The sequence below is a fragment of the Venturia canescens genome, chromosome 2, assembly GCF_019457755.1.
Source record: "Venturia canescens isolate UGA chromosome 2, ASM1945775v1, whole genome shotgun sequence".
NCBI classification, from domain to species: domain Eukaryota; kingdom Metazoa; phylum Arthropoda; class Insecta; order Hymenoptera; family Ichneumonidae; genus Venturia; species Venturia canescens.
The window spans coordinates 16,966,457-16,988,386 of NC_057422.1; the positions used below are offsets into that span (position 1 = coordinate 16,966,457).

The 21,930-nt window shown below is 36.8% G+C and overlaps 3 protein-coding genes across 7 annotated transcripts in view; 1 reads left to right on the plus strand and 2 right to left on the minus strand.

Annotated features, from left to right (window-relative positions):
* The first annotated feature begins 1,674 nt into the window (after window positions 1-1,674).
* Scgbeta (sarcoglycan beta) lies at window positions 1,675-4,664 on the plus strand. Of its 3 annotated transcripts, none has more exons than XM_043411296.1 (4): window positions 1,675-1,823; window positions 1,912-2,053; window positions 2,446-2,716; window positions 3,120-4,664. In XM_043411296.1, the coding sequence occupies exons 2-4, from the start codon at window positions 1,926-1,928 to the stop codon at window positions 3,759-3,761; spliced, it is 1,041 nt and encodes a 346-aa protein (XP_043267231.1). In that variant the 5' UTR covers window positions 1,675-1,823; window positions 1,912-1,925; the 3' UTR covers window positions 3,762-4,664. The 3 variants fall into 3 exon arrangements, with proteins under 3 accessions (XP_043267231.1, XP_043267229.1, XP_043267230.1); XM_043411295.1 differs by having other exon boundaries at window positions 1,718-1,823; window positions 1,901-2,053; XM_043411294.1 differs by having other exon boundaries at window positions 1,715-2,053.
* Window positions 4,563-10,888, minus strand: Hsc70-5 (Heat shock protein 70 cognate 5). The gene is made up of 9 exons (XM_043411291.1): window positions 10,635-10,888; window positions 9,225-9,283; window positions 9,006-9,151; window positions 8,752-8,875; window positions 8,233-8,541; window positions 7,276-7,895; window positions 6,702-6,998; window positions 6,333-6,520; window positions 4,563-6,231 (listed from the first exon to the last, which is right to left on the minus strand). Exons 1-9 carry the CDS (start codon window positions 10,725-10,727, stop codon window positions 6,001-6,003), a joined length of 2,067 nt encoding a protein of 688 aa, XP_043267226.1. The 5' UTR covers window positions 10,728-10,888; the 3' UTR covers window positions 4,563-6,000.
* Window positions 10,889-18,548: 7,660 nt separating this feature from the next.
* Chi (LIM domain-binding protein 2 Chi) overlaps window positions 18,549-21,930 on the minus strand; it is a 33,194-nt gene continuing 29,812 nt past the window's right edge. For 2 of the 3 annotated variants that reach the window (XM_043411058.1, XM_043411056.1), the window contains exons 5-9: window positions 21,301-21,519; window positions 20,820-20,952; window positions 19,528-19,652; window positions 19,144-19,386; window positions 18,549-18,884 (exon numbers count right to left, since the gene is read on the minus strand). In XM_043411058.1, the coding sequence (XP_043266993.1) occupies window positions 18,783-18,884; window positions 19,144-19,386; window positions 19,528-19,652; window positions 20,820-20,952; window positions 21,301-21,519 (822 nt within the window). In that variant the 3' untranslated portion in view covers window positions 18,549-18,782. The remainder of the gene's footprint in view (window positions 18,885-19,143; window positions 19,387-19,527; window positions 19,653-20,819; window positions 20,953-21,300; window positions 21,520-21,930) is intronic. The other variant, XM_043411057.1, reaches the window with a different exon arrangement.

Sequence of the window (21,930 nt, forward strand, 5' to 3'; positions counted from 1 at the left end):
GAATTTTATTCAAATGAACAAAACCCCCAAAGATCCATTCTTTTTTCTAAATATTCAGTTTACATATTATTCCAACTGGACAGGAACCAATAAGGATGAGCTTCGATATACAGTCTGCTGAAAAATAAGTGAATTTTCGGAATTTCAAAGCGCGGACGTGACATCGCACCAAACAAACAAAAGGCACAATTTTTAGTCTCTCTTATACACACTCACGACTTGTTTCCACACTCATTATTTTGTTAGTATTCTCTCTCTCTCTCTCTTTGCACTTATGCAAGTGTTGGGAAACATCTTCTTGCGGTGCTTCATCTAAATGGACCGAAAAGCAATTGATCATTCGATTCCGAAGACGTCAACAAAAAGGCTATAGGTTGTTCGCGAGTATTTATAATCATAAAATCAAAAATATACTCATTGAGGTTTTACGTTTATGAGAATGTGACACGTGCGCGAATTGTACTATAATCATCACCGTTTAAGCCCATGTTCCTTGAACGCCCAAATAAGGAAGTTTCCCGTTTACGCACACGTGTTCGAGTCTTGTCGCCTTATTGCAGCCACGCGAGGACATCGTCGCCGATTTTTTTATTTTTGAGGTTAAGGTTGTGTGAATCATCGATGTAAATTGCCCTCAAATTATTTTCACGACATCTCAGTGGACATTTATATAATTAATGAAAAATCAAATATGAAATTGTATCAAACGACATTAAATTGATAGTCTATGGAATTATGAACTCTCGTCGTTTTATTTTCTCTCTTATGAACTCTTGTGAAAGAGGGCGTACTTATTTAAAAAAAAAAACACCTTTAGATAGAAAATTGCATGTCTCCTTAAAAAATCGGTCGAAAGAACATGCTGTTGGTGTTGAAAAAATTGAAGTTTCAATTGAGTAGAAATTTCACATGTTTGTATAGACAAATTCAAACTCTTCTACTGTCGGACCCTAACCTAAAAAAAGAGGCTGATCTACGTGCGTTTAGATGTATTTTTAGACTATTGAGAACATTTTGAGTGCTTTAAGGAAAACGTTACGATGAAGCTTCCAAATGACGGATGAGCAATGACGCAAGAAATTGAGTTACTTCAAACCATCAGCGACGATAGCAAAATATTCAGCAAAAATATCGGCTCTTTAAAACCGAAACGGTGGATCATCAGTTGGAATGAAGTGTTTGTGCTATTAGCCTCAAATTTTGACGATTTTTTTTAACAAAAAACTTTCAATTAATTAGAAAAACATTTCGAGACTCGCCGGCATTTTTTGATTTTCCTGTGAAAAACGACTGTTTAATAATCTTGTTGGATCTTTTAATCTAAAAAATTCACAGAGTAGTTCGAAGTCGGGTGTCATTGTTTAGACACTTTTTACAGTACCGAAAGTGTTATTGAATTTTCATGTAAAATATATTTTGCTGAATTTCAAAGCAGAAGGTTACGAAAAAAAAAATCGTTGCAAATCACAAATGATAAATAAGAAAATTATTAAATTATTATCAGAATTTTATAAAATCTAGGCAGAATCTGGCGTCCAATCTCTTGGCAAGAATCATGCACGAACGCATGAAGATTCGATTTTTTTCAACATAAAGAATTTTCGTTTACGGGGGGGGGACGCGTTGAATGCTCGGAAGGGCAAGAATGCCGAGAAGGAACAAGGATAGTTGGCATCGATACCGTAACACGGCGCGCAAGCGCTGTTTTCCAGGAAAAAGCTCGTCCGTCGTTCGTTCTCGTTCTTAGTCCGGCGAGAAAGCGTCTGTACCGCAAGCCCATCCGTTCTTTCGTCTCGTCGTTCTAAACATAACTGTAGCAGCGCGTGAGTTTTTCTTCGTCTTCGTAGCTTCGATTGAACCTCATTAATCGGTGTAGGAAGTACAAATATGTGTTACTTAGTAACTCGACAGAGCTACGATTGAAGATGGCGAGCTTCCTGAACACTTGCAATGTCACCGGATCTCCATCAATGTCGAAAACCGAAGACAATTTGTCCAACAGCGAAGGTCCCCTTCTCAAAAGAAACCTCGGACAAAATCACATCACTGTAAGGTAAAATCTTGCTTATTCGAATCGGCAAATTACTAATATTCAAAACAAAAGATACTGTATTTTTCTAACCCATCTTTATTTTCTTACTTCATGAATTTGGTTACATTTGAGTTTTTGTAGGCTGCTAAATGTTTTCAATATTTGAGAATGCGTTCCGAATGTTCGGAGGCTTCTAAAAATACATTTTGAGAATATGTTTTCACTATTTACGAATTTATCGGTGTTTCTTCGTCGCGGAGCCGAAAAATATTGACATTTTTCAGTTCGATTGGCACGCAAAACGTCAAAAGACGTACGCAGACGTGACTGAAATATTCCGAAAAAAGCATGAATGATGCGATCCAAATTGAATAACACTGAGTTTTTACAAACGTATTTTTTTCATTCATCAGCTCTGAAAATGTACGTCGTTCGGGAGGAATCACTCCGAAAAATCCGTCGCGAATGTCCTGCCAGGATGACACAACATCGATGTGCGAATCCTCGAAAAAACGATACTGTTTGTGGGCTCTGACTCTCCTTCTCGGAATCGTCGGCCTCTGCAATCTCCTTCTCAGTATTACAATTATCTCTGTTTTGAGAGTAAGCCATGGAATGGAAGCAATGGAAGTCATACCGGAAGCGGACCTTGTTAAGTTCTACGGTAGAACAGATTTGGACAAAGTAAAGAAAATTTTAACTCTCCGTGTCACTCTTTTGTCAACACGTTCCTAGAAAAGTATATTTTCATGTTGTCCCAAGACTCGCATGTTTCAAACGCCAAAATTCCTCGTTTCTCATTCTGAATATACAAACATACAAAAAAAAATTGATACAGAAAGTGTTGGTGTTAATTTATAAATTAAAAACCCTCGTAAAAACGTGATTTGAAAAACAAAGTACAATCTTCATCTGGGACTTGGTCTCGAAACGAAACAAAGTAAAAATGAAATCAGAGAAAGGAATTTGTCCGTAAAAGATGTTTTTTGGGCCTTGTTTTGATAAAATGCTTGCTTATTCGTATTTTGAACGTTTTATAACAAATTATTTTGAAAGCAGCTAAATCGTTGGAAATAATTGTTTTAAGGTCTTCGTTCAAGAAAGTATTTGTCAAGGTTACGGGGACGAGCCTGTCGAGTTGATCGGTGACGATTCGAGTGTGTTATTGTCCGTGAGGAATCGCCGTCATAATAATCCCAAAGGAAGATTCAGCGTGCAACCGAACGGCACCACATTTTCGATGGTGGAGTCTTTCGAAGTGAAAGATTCGCGTACAGGAGATTCTCTCTTTTCGACAAATTTTCCAAACTTCGGTTTACCCAGCGGAGTCGGAAAACTGGCTGTAAATTTAGCGGAAACTCACCGAGTCGTATCGCCGGTTAATTCGAGTTTGACTTTCGAGTCTAATCGACAGATTACGATTCACGGTGCGGAGAGCACGACGATGGAAAGCAAAGCGATTGTGTGGATGGCGGACAACAACGTTTACATAAAAAGTAATCACGGCATCGTGCTCAATGGGAAAAAAGGCATTTTTCTCGATGTCGCTAAAATGCCCGTTACCCGAACGTCTTATCAATTGAACAACGACGAAACTACCGCGCAATATAAAATCTGCGTTTGTATGCCACAAGGAAAACTGTTTCGTGTTCCGGTCGCGCCGGGTAGCAATTTGAGAGTCAATTGTGCGAGAATCGCCACTTCCCCCGAGCTTGATCCCTGTCAGTAGTGGACTGGACATTTCCGGATCAGCGTGAATCGCACATGATCGTTTAATGCGCGCCTTGTATCCACCTGCGTTGGATCAATACACAATTTTTCAAATTTGAAAACAGCCCTAAAGTCAATTCAAGCCGATTTTTTTAGATTCGTTGAATCAGTTTGTTTATTGCACTTGAACATGAGCAAACGAATCGTTTTTCCAGAAATTTTTCAATCGAATGTACTCCAGAATTGACTGCATTTTGTAAAAAAATTTGTTTATACGAGACTTCCTCCCTTTATTTTTTATTTTTCCATTCAGAATTTTACTATTTTTTTAAATGGTTTAATTCTCTACAATTCTCAAGAAAATGAATTTCTGGGAATATTAGAGTAAGTGCAACTAATTTGGGATAGCATTATACACGTTTTTTTGTATTCCAAAATAGCTTCCTTTCCTCAATCTTTTGAATATTATTTACTGCAATGTTCCTGAAATTATTTGCAAAATTTGTAGAAAAATGTTTGGCAGCATTTCCTATCAGAATTGTCAAAAAATAAAGAATCCAGGGAACGTTTTTGGACGCTCGGAGAATCGAGTGTCTAAGAACTTGACGAATTTTGAAAACCCTACAAAAATGCTCTGACGAAACTAAGTCTTCAGTATTTCTCTTCCGAATGGCATATCAATTAAAAATAAGTATTTTTTAACTCGATAATTACCAAAAATAGCGTTATAGTTTGAATGTTTAATGTTGTTTTGGGTCATAGTACGTCGTTTAGAGAATTGTTAATTATGACAACGTTGAATAAACGGTTGATAGCGGAATAAAAGTAGTCATTATTTATTGAACAAGATAACTAAAACATTTCATGAATTATACCTGCGTACAATGCAAATAAAAAAGTTCGAAGTATGCGTATGTGATAACAGTTTTGTCCTTTTTATCAAACGGAATAATCTTAATATTTTTCATTCACTTAACCTAAGTAACGTGTCCTATAACCACGCATCCATTTAGTGTCAATCTCTCTACTCTTGTACGTCTTAATTTATCATTCATTCTGGATAAGCCATTGTTTATTTGTGGCTCGGTAACGCAGGAGAATGGGACAAACTATAGCGTTTTTCTCACTCGAACAACATGGTTTTTTTTTCATGATGTCGATACAGCGATTGGCGGAACACCAACAATTGTAATATTTGACCTATTTTTTTTTTTCCCAATAACGTGACTCGATTCATCTTCACAAACGTTCGTGGAGCTCGTGCGTGAAAGAAAAACGACAGAACGTTTGATCCGCTTTCGCAACGTTACGACAAGCCCCTCCGAGGCTACTTTTCTGTTTTCCTAATTGATGATGAACAGCGTAAACGGCACGATATTGAAGTTTGCATCTTCAAATTGCAACGGAATGGTTTTTTTGTTAATTGAACATTTTTTTCAAGGTTGCTTTTTTATTGTTGATTCACTTTTCATGTCTGAAAACTCTCTGGATGCAGAGCTGCGAAAGTTGTTTTCGTTGCATTTTCATAATTCAAGCTTCAATGCCATGAAACGGAGGCGCACTTATTCACGTGATTAATTATATGTACACAATTTACAGGATCATTTCTCTACGAACCAACTCAATTCGTCTGGATATACGGAGATTAATATTTGTTTTTTTGTCTCTTTGTAAGGAGAGTCAGAGATCTGTTACAAATAGTGCGTATAAGCAAATACATTCGGAATTCGAATTTGTTCTACGTCTGGTGAAAGAGTGCTATCTTTGCCACTCATCGTCTGAGTATGATCGGTGTAAAAAAAAGTGTTTGTTTCGAACTGGCTTGAACTTCAGATGGGGGCATGAAACTGCAAAAAATGAGGTTTCGTTCACCAAGCATTCTTCCAAGTTTACTGTGATCACCGGAAAATAGTAAAAGTTTATCCACTTCATTGTTGGTGGCTTTTTGTGGTATCAAGTTAACATGAAAACTAGCCAACAACGATGGAGTCGATAAACTTGAGGGAGTTAAGACTCGATAAGTATCAAAACGCAATTAATTACGACACTTGGTGAAACTTTGGTAATGATTAGTCACATTTTTTGGAACTAAACCAAATTCCGATGTAACATATAGTCACCTGCATAAATATTTTCCTACATAAATCATGATCGTAATTACTAATAATGATCAATAGGGCTTTGCCCGTAGGTTCTGGATGTGCTGTTCTTTTTAGTTTATTCATTTAAAAACGGCGTTTCTTTTTTATTGAACTCGTTCAGTTCTTCTCCTCCTTCTTTTCACCCTCGGATTGTTGCTGCTCTTGTTGACCACCCTGATTGCTACCGCTTTCACGTTCGGCAGCCATCTTCTTGTAGGCCATCTCGAAAAGTTTCAAACTCGCCTGTTGGAGCTCGTTCGTCTGTTTCTTTATTTCTTCTGGATCTGTCTCGTCTTTCTTTGCCAAAGTCTCGTTCATCTTTGCGACCAGCTCTCTCAATTTATCGCACTGAAAACAAACGAAAAGATTTCCCAAATTTGACCCAAATGAGCGAAATACATCACGAGATTGGAAAAAAATTCTAATCAATTTTTTTCATTCATAAATACCTCGTCCTGTGGCAACTGTGCTTTGAACTCTTCGATCTTGGCCTCAGTATCGTGAACAATTCCCTCAGCCTGGTTCACCGCCTCAACTCGTTCCTTTTTGATTCTGTCTTCTTTCGCGTACTGTTCGGCATTTTTCACCATATTTTCAATCTCGTCCTTGCTAAGACCACCGCTGGATTGAATTACAACTGTCAACAAAGAAAATTTCATTGAAAAAAGGGAAAACCGCTAAGAAAACGTCGATGCACTTTTTTCATATTTCAATTTTCTTCCAATCGAACGAACTATCTACAAAACCGAAGGCATTGAAACATCACGATGAAAATAATCGCAATAAAAACAGTTCAAAATAAATTATCTTGAACGTACTTTGTTGTTCTTTTCCAGTTCCCTTGTCTCTCGCGGATACATGAACGATACCATTAGCATCAATGTCGAAGGTGACTTCAATTTGTGGTACCCCGCGTGGTGCAGGTGGAATACCAACCAAGGTAAATTGTCCCAATAGTTTGTTGTCATTGGCCATTTCACGCTCGCCCTGATGTACTTTTATTTCAACCTGAGTTTGACCATCAGCCGCCGTTGAGAATACTTGACTTTTCTTCGTGGGAATGGTAGTGTTGCGGGAAATAAGTCTCGTGAATACACCACCAAGAGTTTCAATTCCTATAATCGATCCAATATGGATTAAAATATGTGGCAAAGAAATGGTGACGTTGCATTATAAATGGATCTTAACGAAAGTTCAGTAAAATCTTTTTCCCCAGTGTTTTAGTCAGAGAGAAGATTAGTTATACAAACATCATAGAAAAATGGCACAAAGATCAAATTTACGTAAATGATAATCGGTAAGGAAATTGACAATCGATTCGAAATATTGAAGTAAGATGTAATTTTGTATAATTTAACGTCGAAAACTCGGGTACAAAAATATTTTGCGTACCAAGAGAAAGAGGTGTCACGTCAAGCAGAAGCACATCTGTGACGTCACCGGCAAGAACTCCACCCTGAACAGCGGCACCAACGGCGACAGCTTCGTCTGGATTAACAGCTCTCGAAGGCGTTCGTCCGAAGATTTCTTGTACGGTAGCTTGGACCTTTGGTACACGAGTCATACCTCCAACCAAGAGAACTTCACCAATATCCGACTTGGAGACTTCAGCATCCGTGAGAGCTTTTTGGCAAGGTTGGATTGTACGTTTGATCAAATCACCGACAAGGTTCTCGAATTTACTTCGCGAAAGTTTGAGATTCAAATGTTTTGGACCGCTCGCGTCCATCGTTAAATATGGCAGATTGATGTCGGTTTGCGAAGAGCTCGACAATTCAATTTTCGCTTTTTCGGCTGCTTCCTTAAGACGTTGCATCGCCATTGCGTCTTTTGCAACATCAATACCCTGATCTTTCTTGAATTCATTCGCCAAGTAATTCACTAGCGCGTTGTCGAAATCTTCACCGCCCAAAAATGTGTCTCCGTTCGTCGATTTCACCTCGAATACTCCTTTTTGTATTTCGAGGATCGAAATATCGAAGGTTCCGCCACCAAGATCGTATACAGCAATACTAAAAATTTAAAGACACTTATTAAAATATACTTTGCTTGTTTTCTCTAAAGACTAATGTTTGATAAATAAAGTCAGTAATAAATTTCCACATGTGCCAGCAATTTTATGAGGCTTTGAGAGACGAAAAATAAGAGCATCATTTGTATTTTTTGATCGATCAAAAATTCCTACTGTTGAAGTTCGCATTACTGAAAACCTGTTGTTTGATGAAGAACGATTCAAAACGATTTGGTCAAAGATATGCGAAAGTCTCGAAAGTTAATAAATCAAAGAATCAATACTAAATTTTCAAACTCGATTCGTATAAGAAATTTCGTCGTATAGCATTTCCTTACATTTTATCCTCGGATTTATCCATTCCGTAAGCCAAAGCGGCGGCGGTCGGTTCGTTGATTACTCTAAGTACGTTCAGACCCGCTATTTGACCAGCATCTTTTGTCGCTTGTCTTTGCGAATCATTGAAATACGCTGGTACCGTAACAACCGCGTTTTTCACTGGTGTGTTCAAATAAGCTTCTGCGGTTTCTTTCATTTTCATGAGAACGAAAGCTCCTATTTGACTCGGAGAATACATTTTGCCATCACCCCCTTGCACCCAAGCGTCGCCATTCGAAGCTCGAACGATTTTGTATGAAACTGTTTTCCTGGTGAAAAGAAATGAAAATCAAATTAAGCTGAGCAGTGATTATTAACTGGTACAAAGTTTTTTCTTCTTCAACTAAAATCAGTAATTCACTTCCACACGTGCCAGCAATTCATTGCGACTTTGAGAGACGAAAAATAATTAACATCACTATATGTTTGCATGAAATTTCGATATTTATAAAAAATAAAATTTACCAATGTATACTCACATGTCCTTCTTTACTTCACTATCTTCAAACTTTCGTCCTATCAAACGCTTCGTCGCATAAAAAGTGTTAGCGGAATTTGTAACTGCTTGGCGTTTGGCAGGCATACCAACCAACCGTTCACCATCTGAGAAGAAAAACATTGTTTTTGAGCTTCTAAAAATTCTATTTTATGATTTCAGTCAACAAAGAGCACATTCGACTTGGATGCCGACACCGTTAATTGCGCCCAAAATATAATTCAATGTAATCCTCACCTTTTGTGAAAGCTACGTAAGACGGTGTTGTTCTTGAACCTTCTGCGTTCTCTATAACTTTCGCTTGTTTTCCTTCCATGACGGCGACACAGGAAAACGTTGTGCCAAGATCGATTCCAATAACTGCACCTTTAACTCCATCGGAGCTGTATGTTCATAAACGTTGGATTAATATTATGTTAGCTAAAAAATATATTTTTCACAATTTGATGAACTTACGCATATCTATACTGTTGGACATCGTGGTATCTTCCAGTGCTGAGGGTTGGTGCGATACACTAAAATACATGAAACATTCAACTTTAAATCCATCCCTCTATATTTTCATACTTATGATTTAAGGTAGTACAATTCTGATGCAAGATCGTTAAATTTTGAAACACTCAAATTATATGATACAAGTTTTACTTAAGAATACGAATTTTGTTTTCTATCTTAGCAGGTTCAACTCTATTTTTCACAGACATGGTTGAGTCGAGATTGGTTAAAAGATATCATGTTCGTCTTATGGTTCAATCACCTAATCTTCAAGAAAATCTGACTTAGTGACACAAACTTGAAAAGTGATAAAGGTAAAAAAGTATTTTTAGTATCTTGAGATGCACGTCCATGTACATTGAAATCATGTACAGGCTCTTATACTACATCAAGGAATTGATAAATTATGGCAAAAATTTAACTGTTCAAGTTTCATGTCCTTAAAGTATAATATGTCTTATTAGCATTATTATGATTTTGTAATAGAGCAGCTATCATTTTTAATATTTTCTGTTGTCACCAACTATGTCAGTCACAAGAAATAATTTTTCAATTTTCTTTTAGGTGGTAAGAATAGTTAAGTTAGCTGGGTAGCAAGATAAAATATTGTTTTTCCAGCGACAGAACGGACTGTAAGTTCTAATTTGATGTTTAAATATTGATTTTGCACGATTTCCAAATTAAAAAATTGGTAAATGATGCTTAAGATATGAAACATAAATTCAAAATTGTCAAAACAGGTTATTCTGAATATAACATCGCGATGAAAAATGTAATCGAATAGCGGAGGGGGGCTAGAGCAAAAGTGTGGTTAATCCTGGTCATGGTTACATAACTTAACCAAAAAACTTCACCGACTTTGCGTATCTTAGAATAATTACGATATCAAATGGTGCGCTTCTAAGAACATAATTAGAACGGAATGTTCTGGCGAGTAAGGTTTAGTCGATTCGGAAGTTTTTGTACTGAAGCAAAAGGGCGAAAAAATTTGTGGAACGCTCAATTCTCGTCGGCACGTGTCGCTTTGGTATAGCTTTTCTAGAATTTTAGGCAAGCGTCTCGGCAATATTTCAGATGTGTACAGAAAAGATTTTCCACGAAAACGAAAAAAAAAGCTTTATTGAAAAGAAGCATGATGGGAATGGAAAATAGGTGAAATCAACAATTTTTGTTGAAGGCCGGCTCTAAGATTAAGAACAACGGAAATTGATGAGAAATCGGATGCCACATAAAAATGTAGATGTTATAGCGATTTGGAATGCTTGAATAAACTGCGAGAGATGGTAAAATAATAGAATACGAACAATCACGAATGGCAAAGTCTCCTATCCCTCACATGGTGTAAAAAAAGGTAAATTGCTTAATACTCACGTTTTTCAGAATCGCGTTGAATTGATTCTTCTTGGCTATTTCGTGGGTGACACCGCTACACCCGCGTGACAGCAATCTCGCAGCAGTCAACATTTTCGTTTTATAAATAAAGTACGGTTTATTAATCGTAAATTTGTTCGCGATGTTCAATTATAATGTGCGATCGGAAACCCGAATTAGTCTTGTGTTTCACGTGTATGATGCAACTCTCACCGCTCGCGATGATCTTGTGATGCGCAGTGTACGCTAGTCGCTACAAGCTATGCTACACCGGCAATTTCGCATCCATTTCATCGAGCGCTACACTGCTTGGAGGGAGAACCACTTTTCGAATGGCCAATCGCAAGAGAGTTTTCGAAGACGTGGCCAATCAGATCTCGAACTTTCTCTTTAACGACGAGTCTATTCACGAAACATCGCGAATGTTCTACTGATCCGCATCAATATAAACACTATTTTATGGAAAATTTTGTCAGAAAAATAATGGGTAATAATTCGATTGAAAAAATAGTATAAAAATTATTCATTTTTGTGGTTATATACGCAGGTATTTTTCAGCATAGTTTTCGCCGTTAAACTGATTACTTCCGGTGACTGAATCATATGTACATATTATTTCGATGTTCACGAGGACTTTGTCAGATCGGTAGAGGTAGAACAATATGAATAAAAGAATTTCTCTGAATGAATGTTATATTGCCGCATCGCCGCATCAATAATAGTTTCTTAAAAGAAAATATCGTTTATCCCAAAGTGCTCTCCACAACAGAGTTAAACAATTAAAAAATAGCAGCAGGCGTTTTACTCATCTGTATAGTTTGGGTTGGCGGTGAGTATATAGCGCCAATGGTATATATGAGTGAACGGTTGGCCATGTGCTGAAAAAGAATTTATATGTATCTACAATTGTCGAAAATTTTTCCGAAAAAAATACAAAAATGTGATATTAAACCTGCTGTAGGAGACACTAATCAGGATTAGAATTTTGATAGAATTAAAGACAATATTTTTTTCTTATTAATTTATTGGTCATGATGGCGAGTCAGTTTTAAAATGTATATTAATATAATATACCCGGCTGGCTCATAATTACTTATAGAATAACACGTTATATCTCATGGCTCTATCAATAGTACTTATACAACTAATACTTTTTTCAAAACTTTACACGCTGATCCGGACACGTATTGTGCGAAAAAAAAACTAATCAAATATATATTCATGAAAAAACTGTCCTAATTAATGAATAACTATCCCAGTTTGTTTTTCTCTGGTGGATCACAGACATTGGGAAATTTTTTATACCAAGTTCCGATAACAAACTTAGCAATTATTTTTTTTCTTCCTCAAATCACGGTATATACAATTTGTTGCTCGAAGCAAAATTGTGCGCGTAAAATAGCACAGATCCATAAACAAACTTACTGGTATATATAATTCCTTAATTACTTTATCCTATATAGAGTCACTCGGAGAATAAAACCGCTATAATAACCTATATTATTATTTGCTGGATTCGGGATATTACGGAATATATTCATTAAAAAAACAAATATACCGATCAAAGTGTCATATCGTGTTTTTCGAATTTTTCTACCTTTTTAGGAAACTTGGTCTCGTCTCATCGGCTCAATTTATCTGGGATGCGATTCGAAAGTGAGCCGACTTCAAAATTTCGAAAGCAATTTTTTTCTAGGTTATTCGATTGATCAAAGTGAAGTTCATCTTAGCTTGTGTAGAATTGTGGCACAAATATGCTTAATACTTCAGTTTTTCAAAACGGCTCATCATTTTCTAAAACATACGACTTGCGTTTTGCAACTTTTTTTCGGGCTTCTAGCCGTTCCGAAGCACGGGACGAGAGTGAAAGAACGTAATTCAAACTTTTTTTTATCGGGGATTATTCCGATTTCCAGAAAAAGTTGAGCATTCAGCTGTTTCTTGCAACAATTTCGCACAGGTTAATTTAAATTCCATCGCAATTGGTCGTTTCATTTCGAAATTATGGTGAATCGCATTTTCGAAGTGGCCGAAGAGTTTCATAAAAAGACGAACTGTGATACTAACCTACAAATTTCTGCACGAGTTAAAAAAGGCTTTAGCGAACTCAAGCAGCTCGGGCTGTTAGAATTAATTTTTTCAAATTGTGAAAAAGATGTTTTAATTCCTTTTCAAAACTGAACGTAATAAGAGGCGAACATATTTTCTCAAATCGAAATTATAAAATGTAGAATCTTAAATAATCAATCCCTGCTGACACTTCATTTCCGGCGGCTTCGATTTGAACGAGCACAGATAACGATATTCTAACAAACAATTCTCAATCCATGATGAACTAACCTCAAAATTGGGAATCGCAACAAAATGTCTTCACTTTTTCATAGGGACGTGTTTCGCACAATATATCGAAATATTCGCACGGCGGATACAAACATTGCAATGAATAAACAAACGTTCGTCGAACGCATATTAATTACAGTAGATTTTTTTGTAAGTGATTGGAAATTTTATTTGTACACTGCTTCAGAACATGTAATAATAATGAATTAATAATAATAATAATAATAATAATAATAATAATAATAATAATAATCGCTGTGATCGTCATCATCGTTAATAATTGTAACTATCATCACCGCAAACACGCAACCCACTTTAATCCGCAGTCATCGCCGACAACAATGAAATTCGATATATATAATATACAAAAAGAAATGGTTTTAACATTTTTACTCAATTCTGAAGGCGAATATTTTATTAATAAAAGCGTACGATCGATTGAATATCAGCACATTTGTTTTTTTTCTTTTTTTTCAAATTGTGATTGTTACCGAGAATTGTTTTTCTTTTATATGCTTATGAACAATCCTGCCATGTCGTATCCAAATTGACAAATATATTTCTCCGTTTTTTGATATAATGATATTGTATTAGCGTATTTTTGATCGTACAACGAAAAACAAATAAACAATAATATGTTGTGAAAATTTTGTGTAATGTCAAAAAATATTTATTCATATAATATTCAATGTTTCAACGACCGATTATTTTTGTTTATTTTTCGTTACTTTCGTGATTTTTGCCGAACAGATTTGAATTGAAATCGTTCACATTTCCGTCGGACTTCGGTTACTCTCAAATTGTGAAAGTTAGAAAAAAAAAAAACGAAAGAAATAAAAACATTGATCTATCGATAATAACGTACGTATTTGTATATAAAAGTGGATAACTTAATCGTTGGTATCGATACTGACCGTTCGGATCAATGATAATTTCAAAATAACACAATTTTTGCCTTCGTTTAAAATTATTTGAATCAAGTTTTACAATATAAAAGAAGGAACGAGGAAAGAAAAAATAAAATTCCACCCAATACGCGGCCTATCATCAATCATCCCGCACGCTTTGTAAAAAAATGGATTACCACGATTCGCCATTTAACAGTGATCGAATAATGATCGAAGGATCGCCATTCAATCGTATTTTCATTTTTAAACACACACCGATCTAAATTAATTCGTTCGGATCTATGTGTGTTTTGGTACCGCGCTCTGCTATTATCGAATTCAAATTTAAGCTGTCGCAATGGCGTCATTCCGCGCTTATTTTTTTTTCCACTAACAATTCAAAATTTCCTATTACTTATCAATCATGTATTTTTTTTTCTTTTTTTTTTTACTTTAAGGTCAATTCACATTATTATAGTATTACAATTAATTATAATAGTGTCATTATAATTCGTAATAATATACAACATTTGTCAATAGATCATTTACTCTAAAACCCACCTCACCTCGCGTACGACAAACATCTTTTAAATTTCCCTTCATTATCAATTTTTATTCATTCATTCTTGCTCAGTCATACCGATGAACCACGCGCACACACTCACACTCGCAGTCACATACTTGAACATACATGCACGCGCTTGCGAGCAAACTCGATGACAATTCACGAAAGTTTGTCAATTCGTTTGTCAGTTTTTCTTTTGTTCTCCCCTCAATTTAGGTTTAGCACGGTTTAGCTCGGACTTGGCTCAGTTGACACGTCATTTTATTTAGTCTATTTACATTAAACGAAAAATTTATGATTTTGTATCCAAATTCTCTTGACACTCGCGTCAGACTTGCAGACTTGGATATGAACTTCATCAACTTTACCCCGAGAGGGGGAGGGGGTCCTTCGCTTTAGACGTTTTTTTTCTCTTTTTGTTACAATTCTTATTTATTGATCGTGCTTTCATTGCGTTAAAACTTGTGTCGAGTGATGTATCAACTTATTTCTCGATCTCTTATATTATTGAATTTTACATCGTTGGAAAAGCAACGAAAGTTTTTTTTTACTTTCTATCCAATTTATTTATAATATTCACAATTTTTTAAATACTATGTTTTTTGCTGGTTTTATAATAAAAATGAAGGCTCGTCCAATATTCGTAGTTAAAAAATGCGAAACATTTTTGAGTTACAAAAAAATAATTGTGTCTGTGTGTGTGTGTGTGTGTGTATGTGTGTGGTTTTCCCCCACTTTTTTCTAACTAAAAACAAAGAAATTTCATTTCGTTCCAAAGGATACCAACTTCAACATCACATTCCCTCTTTTTTTGTAAGTTCTATTTCAATTGAATATTCTAAACGGTGTGTAATGACTTTGTACACGCTTCATCCATTCGGATTCCGCAATTGTTTTTTTTTTTTCATCTTTCTACAAATTTTTATCTATTATTCGACACATTCGACCGCGGCTTTACGGTTAGTCTTGATTCTCTGTGAGATTGACACGGATTAGACTTAACGAGCGCCTGACTTTTGTCCAAAAATTTCTATATCAAACACAATCTCCCCCCTCGAGCCATTCTCGTTCGACGTACCAATTTTTTTAGCCAATAATTTTGTAAAAGAACGCAACAAAAAATATCCTCTCACAGCTGTACATCGGTGATACTAGTGTGACGTAAAATGTTAATTCGAATAGATTAATCGACTTTCACAGAGTTCGAGATGCTCTCATTGTCAAAATGCGTTATGCCCACTGGCCATTTATAAAATTTCAAGCACAAATATTCATTGAAATCATATCGCTCGAACCAACGAAAATGTTATCTTGAATCTTTGCGATTTTTCAAATTCCTCACTTTTTCATACTGAACAGTCAAAATCTCCATAAAATTGTAACGGATTTTTTATAAGAACATAAACTTCATTGGATTACAAGCATGGCAACTTCACTGCTTCAATGATGCCTCGAAGGATTACTCAATTATCAAAGTCTTCTCGCTGGGGTCCTGAAATATTGATTCTCACAATATTACGTAAATATGTGTTACCACATGATTTCTATGGAAATATATTCTAATATCGTACGTGCATTTTGACTTAATAAACTGTGAAGGAATACGTATTGTGAGGAACCAGCGATTTTAAATCTTTTTATAAAACTTTTTTTAAAATAGGTGCAGCAAGCAGATTTAACTTGAAGTGACATCGAGAAAATCGCAAGAAAAAAAGACAACAAAGCGGGCACAACCTCAAAGCGTCGATCATATACGAGAAAGATGTACAAAAATAGGAACAAATACGATGAGGAACATATACGATATATCATGCGCGAGGAACTTCGTTACAATCAACGTTCGAGAGGAAAGAATATCAAATTGATAATTTGAGTCTTTAGATTTCGTGGATGATTAAGAGTTCGTATAATGAAACGTGGATCATTAAAAATTTTTTAAATCAAAGTAACGATAATCATTCGTATTGTTATTTACAGGGTGAATTCGGTGAGAATTTTTTTGTTTTTCGACAATAAATTCTTGTGCGATCGATTCGAAACTCATATCAACGGATTTTTGTATTTTAGGATTAATGACAGAAGATAAAGAAAAAAGAAAATGTAACTTCGAGAAGAAATCGAAGACTCGAATGGACCTGTATATCGACATTCTAAAATTAATCTCAGGGCCAAGAGATTTAATTTAGAATCGTGATAAATTAACCAGGTCCGAATTTAGATATGGATACGATTTCAATACGATTTTATTTCTGTATTCGAATTGCGTTCTTCAAAGGACGTAATTCAAAATCAGTTGAATCACGGATTAAAATCCAAAAATTGATGAATTTCGAATTTGATTTTTCTACAATGATAGAAAAAAGGAGTTTTGAACTTGAGTTCTCTGACTTTGCTCCCAAGCCGAAAAATCCTAAAAACTCTGTGAATATTGAGAGTTTAGAATCGTTGGAACGTGGCGAAAAATCTTTTTCGTACGATGACTTTCAACTTCTGTATTTCTCGTCAAAATTTAGCATGAAAAAAAAAAACACATGACCGACTGAAAGTGATAATACGTGTAAGGTACTCGAAGATAAAAGGAAAAAAGAATTTCCGTAACATTCCAACAATGAAAAAGTTCAACAGTGTAAGGTTTAAGATGTATAGTCTCTAGAAAAAGTCCGACCAACGCGCGCGTGCACATACTCGCTCTCACAGATATTCAAAACTCGTTTATGTATATTCTCATGATGATGGTACACCACACACAAATATTAGTCTCTCACTCGTTCACAGTTTGTTGTTGTTGCTGTTGTGGTATTCTATTATATATATATATGTTATCCTCGTTTTCGCTCGGTGTTTTGTTGTGTCGTTTGTTTGTTGTCTAAATTCGTTTGCACAATACGTACTTACTCTATTTCTCCTTACGATATTATTATCCATTTATACTATAATTATATCAATACTGTTGACGGATAGAGATTCATTCAGAGCCACGCTTCAGGGCGGTTAAATCGTCTCTGCCGCGGGTAGTTCTCATCACTTTCGTTTCTTGCAACATTTTGTTTGTTTGTCTGTTTGTTTGTTATTTTCTTTATTACTATTATGATTTAGTTTATTTTGTTGTTGTTGAATCCACTTAGCCCTTTTCACTGAAGCCAAATATTCACGTTACGTCTCCCCACTGTGTCCCGTGTCTCACATAACATACGTACACCACATACTCACAAACGCACGCACGCATGCACGCACATATCAGTATATATAGAAATATATATATACCTAGACGTTTTCGTATTATCACACGCTTGATCGCTCAATTCGACGCTGTTTGGTCGTGGCGCGAAATCCGTCCCATCGGGATGGCCAGGCAAAAGGGAGAACACGACTCGAAAAGACTCGACGGTGGAGGAAGCGTTATTTCCTCTCAATTTCCTGGTCCTTTTTTTGCTTATTTTTGTTTCACCCCGCACTAGAAATAACACGTCAGTTTTCATGCTTATTTGGTTGGGTCGAATAAATTCTTGCGATTCCGTGACGGCTTTGCGATCCGAGACGATTTCGCGGAAGGAATTCTTACGAATTTCTCCCGATTATTCATGCTCGGGGGAACCTCCTCGTTGCGCTGATTCGCAACGAGAATTTTTTTAGACGGAAAATCCACGACCGCAACACTCTTCTTGAATCCCTCCATTCACAGATTGATTCTTCGTGCGTGTCTCTTCATGCGTCTCTCTCGTTCTCTCTTTCACTCTTTTTTTTTCTCTCTCTCTCTCTTTCTCAATCTCTCTCTCTCTTTCTCTATCGCTCTCGCTCTCTCTGTCATTCTCCATTGTTTACCATTGTTTTGTGTCCTTTTGTTTTTAACGAATATCACATTTGCCCACGCTGTCCCAAGATAAGGTCAAGCTGCTGCCAGTACAGCAAATGCTGTACAATACTTTGCAGGGGATCCTGACCCTGAGCTTGTCCCTGATGTAAAGGTTGAGTCAAGCCTCCACCAGTAGGCTGATTTGTATTCGAAAGCATCGAATTCCCAGCGGTTAGTCTATCCGCGAGAAATCTTTGCTGTCGTTGCTGCTGTTGCTGGGCTGTGTGATGAGCGGTAACAACTTCACTCCCTTCTATTCCCATTGGAGAGGCGTGACCAAGTTGGGAGTGTTGCTGTTGCTGCTGTTGATCGGGTAAAACCGTGAGTCCAGGGTGACACGCGATCGACGGTAAAACACCAATGGGATTTGACGTATATCGCGAGGCCGTTATTGAAGTCAGATAAGAGGTCGGGATACTAGAATTCTCGCCCCGCTAGGGAGCCACGTTTTTGGGCCTGCGCCCCCGTCGGCCCCTGGTGGAGGGCCGCGGGGACTCCTGGCCTCACTGGCTCACCGCGGGGCTCTTCTTGTCTTGCTGCTGCTGGTTCGTATCCTGGGGTCCCTGTACACTTGCTCCTCCGCCACCTTGAGGTCCTTGTACTCCCTGCATCAAAACGAATACCCCACACTTGTATTTCAACTTGTATTTTTCTCTTACCACAATAAATCGAGTCGAGAAATTTACAATAAAAATCCTAATGATTGGCTAGATTGTGAGAAGCACTATGTGAAACGAAATTTCAAAGGTTTTTCTTGGCAATGACTGAAAGTTTAAATTTCAAATAGTACTACATTTTCAAATTATTGGATTTTATTCGAATATTCGAGCTCCAGTGACGTAGATTTTCGAAAAAGCTCATTACCTGACTTCCGGGTCCTCCCTGTGGTGGGCCTGGACCACGATCCGGTGGCCAAGAGTTACCCGGTGTTGATTCCGAATGAAATTGGTGGGGGTGTTGCGGTGGTCCACCCGACGTGTCATGACTGTGAGGATCGAGACTGTTCGCGGCGTCGTATTGAGAATTTTCGAGCCTCGTTATCAACCTCTCATCCTCGTCACCAAATTCACCACCCATCAGGGACGGTTCACCAACGACCATTACATCCTGTTATGTTTTTTTCCCACGTTTAAGCGAGGTACATAGTTTTTTTGTTTGTTTGTTTTTTCGTTTTTTGTTTGTGTGTGTGTGTTCTTTTTTTTTTCATATTCCGAGGCTCAAATGTACGAAGGAAAATTTTTAACGAACCTGCGACGCGAGAGCAAAATTTGGTCCGGGTGATCTTTTTTTACTAGGTGCAGGTGGAGCCGTGTTTCCAGGTCCCGATGTACTACCCTTTCGCTTTCTTCTTTTACTCGTTGGCCTCTGAGATTCTGAAAATTCGTCAGGAGCACAAAAAATTCATTAGAATTTTCAATCAAATTAAATTCATGTGAAAATTCTAAGGAGCACGATTTTTCATTAACGTCTAACAAATTTCAATATTATTCTACCCAGCTGTGAACCTTTCTCGATATCAAAGGTCTCTGACATATGCACGGTTAGTTTTACACAATCTTGCATGCGAGTCACAGACAACAAGACAGATACTTTACTTTGCCTTAATTATGTCTATTTATTGGAGAAAAAAATTTGTAAAGTTAGTATTGTAATTGGCGAAATGCTTCTTTCTGCATCAAAGAATTTTCGATCGAAAGAATAATCGTATACGCAGTTGGGCTTTTAAAATCTCCATGTTTCATCGATTTTGTCGAATTACTTAAGCTCTCGTTGGCAAAAGCTCGAAAACGTGCAATGCGAGACAACAGCTAAAATGTCAACTCCTATCTGTGCTCTCTTGAACTTTGTACCATTGAGTTAATACAAAACTACTTTGCTTCGTTCATTCTGCCAGTTCGATCCAGATTTTTTTTGGACAATTCTATCTTTCGAGTCCCGAAAAGCTAACCAATTTCCGAAAACGACGAATTACAGAGACAACAGAAAAATAAGAGATTCGTTTCTCACTAAGATGTGTACTGTAATTTCATACATTTGCAAATTTTTGAAGATACGATTTAATGAAAAAAAAAGAAAAAAAAAATAGAAGCCACAACAGAAGAAACACGTTATACTATAAATAAACAAATTCAACTATAAATTGTATATCGAAATGATCTTGACTATTTTTACGTTTGAATTTTTGCAACGACAACTTTAAGGTTTGGAGCAGGGTTTTACAAGACTTATGAGCCGATCTCAATATTTTTTTACTGTTCAAAAAAATTACGAGCTTGATGAGAATGTACCGATTTCAAATAATGGAATAAATGAAAGAAAAAAAACTTGATAGAAACAGGTTTTAGGCTACACAGTTTTTAGAGGTTTTATGTTCCCAAGCGTTGCGTACATGATCATCAGAACTAAGCGAAATGATGTGTCTCGTGTCTTGGCAAAAAGATTATTTCGTTAAGCGGTTGAGATTCGAGAAAAATTTGTTCCTGTAAACAGTGGTACCACTTGCTGGTGGGGTGTTTCATGTAAAGCAACTGTCCGTCTACCTCTCTTACCCGGCGGGGCAACCATCCTCTGCCACTTCTGGAACAGCGTCGTCTTCAGACAATCACGTGGCGACAGTGCGTACGCTTTGTGCCTCGACATGAGTTCCTGCATCGGTTCCAATATCACGCATAACTGTGGAGGAAGACGAAAAAAATGTTGTCAAATCTCTTTTTCTTAAGGACGTACGACATTGTCAAAAAAATATAATTAATCGGATCAGTCGAATGTTTCCACAGGTGCCAGCATTTCTTTGCGGCTTTGAGAGACGAAAAATATCAGCATCGTGTCAATTCGTCAATGACATATTTGAATTTAAAAAATCCCGAATTGTGGAGTTTTCTATTCCTCGAATAAAATTTGTTGAGGGTCTCGTTTTTTCAATTAAAAACACGATAAATTTGGATTATTACGACAAACCAAGTAGATTCGGCGCTTTCAACGCCACGGAGTTTGAAGACCGTCGTTACACAGAGTACTCACCCTAAGATAATTAAGCGTAGAATTCGTAATTCCGTTTCTGGTGATGTTTTTGGTGAGCTGTTCTAGTCCCGAAGGATCCTGTTGAGCAGTCGACACGTTCATGCCTACCACCGATCTCGGAACAAGTTCTCGATGGCCTCGGACGGACAAGTGCCACGACTTTATCCTCATGAGGTCGTCGAAAGTGAACTCCAATATTAACCTTCCCTCTGTACACACCTGAAATCATGAGCCACATATTTTCTCGTTTTACCATCATTATTTCCAGGAAGCAAAATGTGCTCTTTGACTTGATTTAAGGGGTTGTAAAAATTTCAATATGAAAGATTTTACAATGCACTCAGTAAAATATGGTCGGAGCCAGTAATTATTGAATTCATTTACGCAAATCAAGATTTACGACTCGCTTTTTTTCGCCCCTTTGAACGAATCGCTCAGTTCGCTGACTCAGTGAATGAGGAATCCAGCTCTGTTTCATTCATTTTTTATAAAATTAAACCGTTTTCATTGCAAACTTATTTTTGTTCAGGTTTTACAGGAAAATGATGCGTCACACGTTGAGAAAAATTCTCCTGAGTATCTTGAAATATCAATTTCATAAAAGCTCAACGTGAACGGTGTTTCTCTACA

Bases quoted from the DNA above. Each gene is read 5' to 3' on its own strand.
- Scgbeta (XM_043411296.1), top strand. From the start codon at position 1,926: ATGGCGAGCTTCCTGAACACTTGCAATGTCACCGGATCTCCATCAATG. The intron at 2,054-2,445 runs GTAAAATCTTGC...TTCATTCATCAG, and splicing joins CAAAATCACATCACTGTAAG to CTCTGAAAATGTACGTCGTT. The intron at 2,717-3,119 runs GTAAAGAAAATT...AATTGTTTTAAG, and splicing joins GTAGAACAGATTTGGACAAA to GTCTTCGTTCAAGAAAGTAT.
- Hsc70-5 (XM_043411291.1), bottom strand. From the start codon at position 10,727: ATGTTGACTGCTGCGAGATTGCTGTCACGCGGGTGTAGCGGTGTCACC. The intron at 9,152-9,224 runs GTAAGTTCATCA...ATGAACATACAG, and splicing joins GTCCAACAGTATAGATATGC to CTCCGATGGAGTTAAAGGTG. The intron at 6,521-6,701 runs GTACGTTCAAGA...CTTTGTTGACAG, and splicing joins AACTGGAAAAGAACAACAAA to TTGTAATTCAATCCAGCGGT.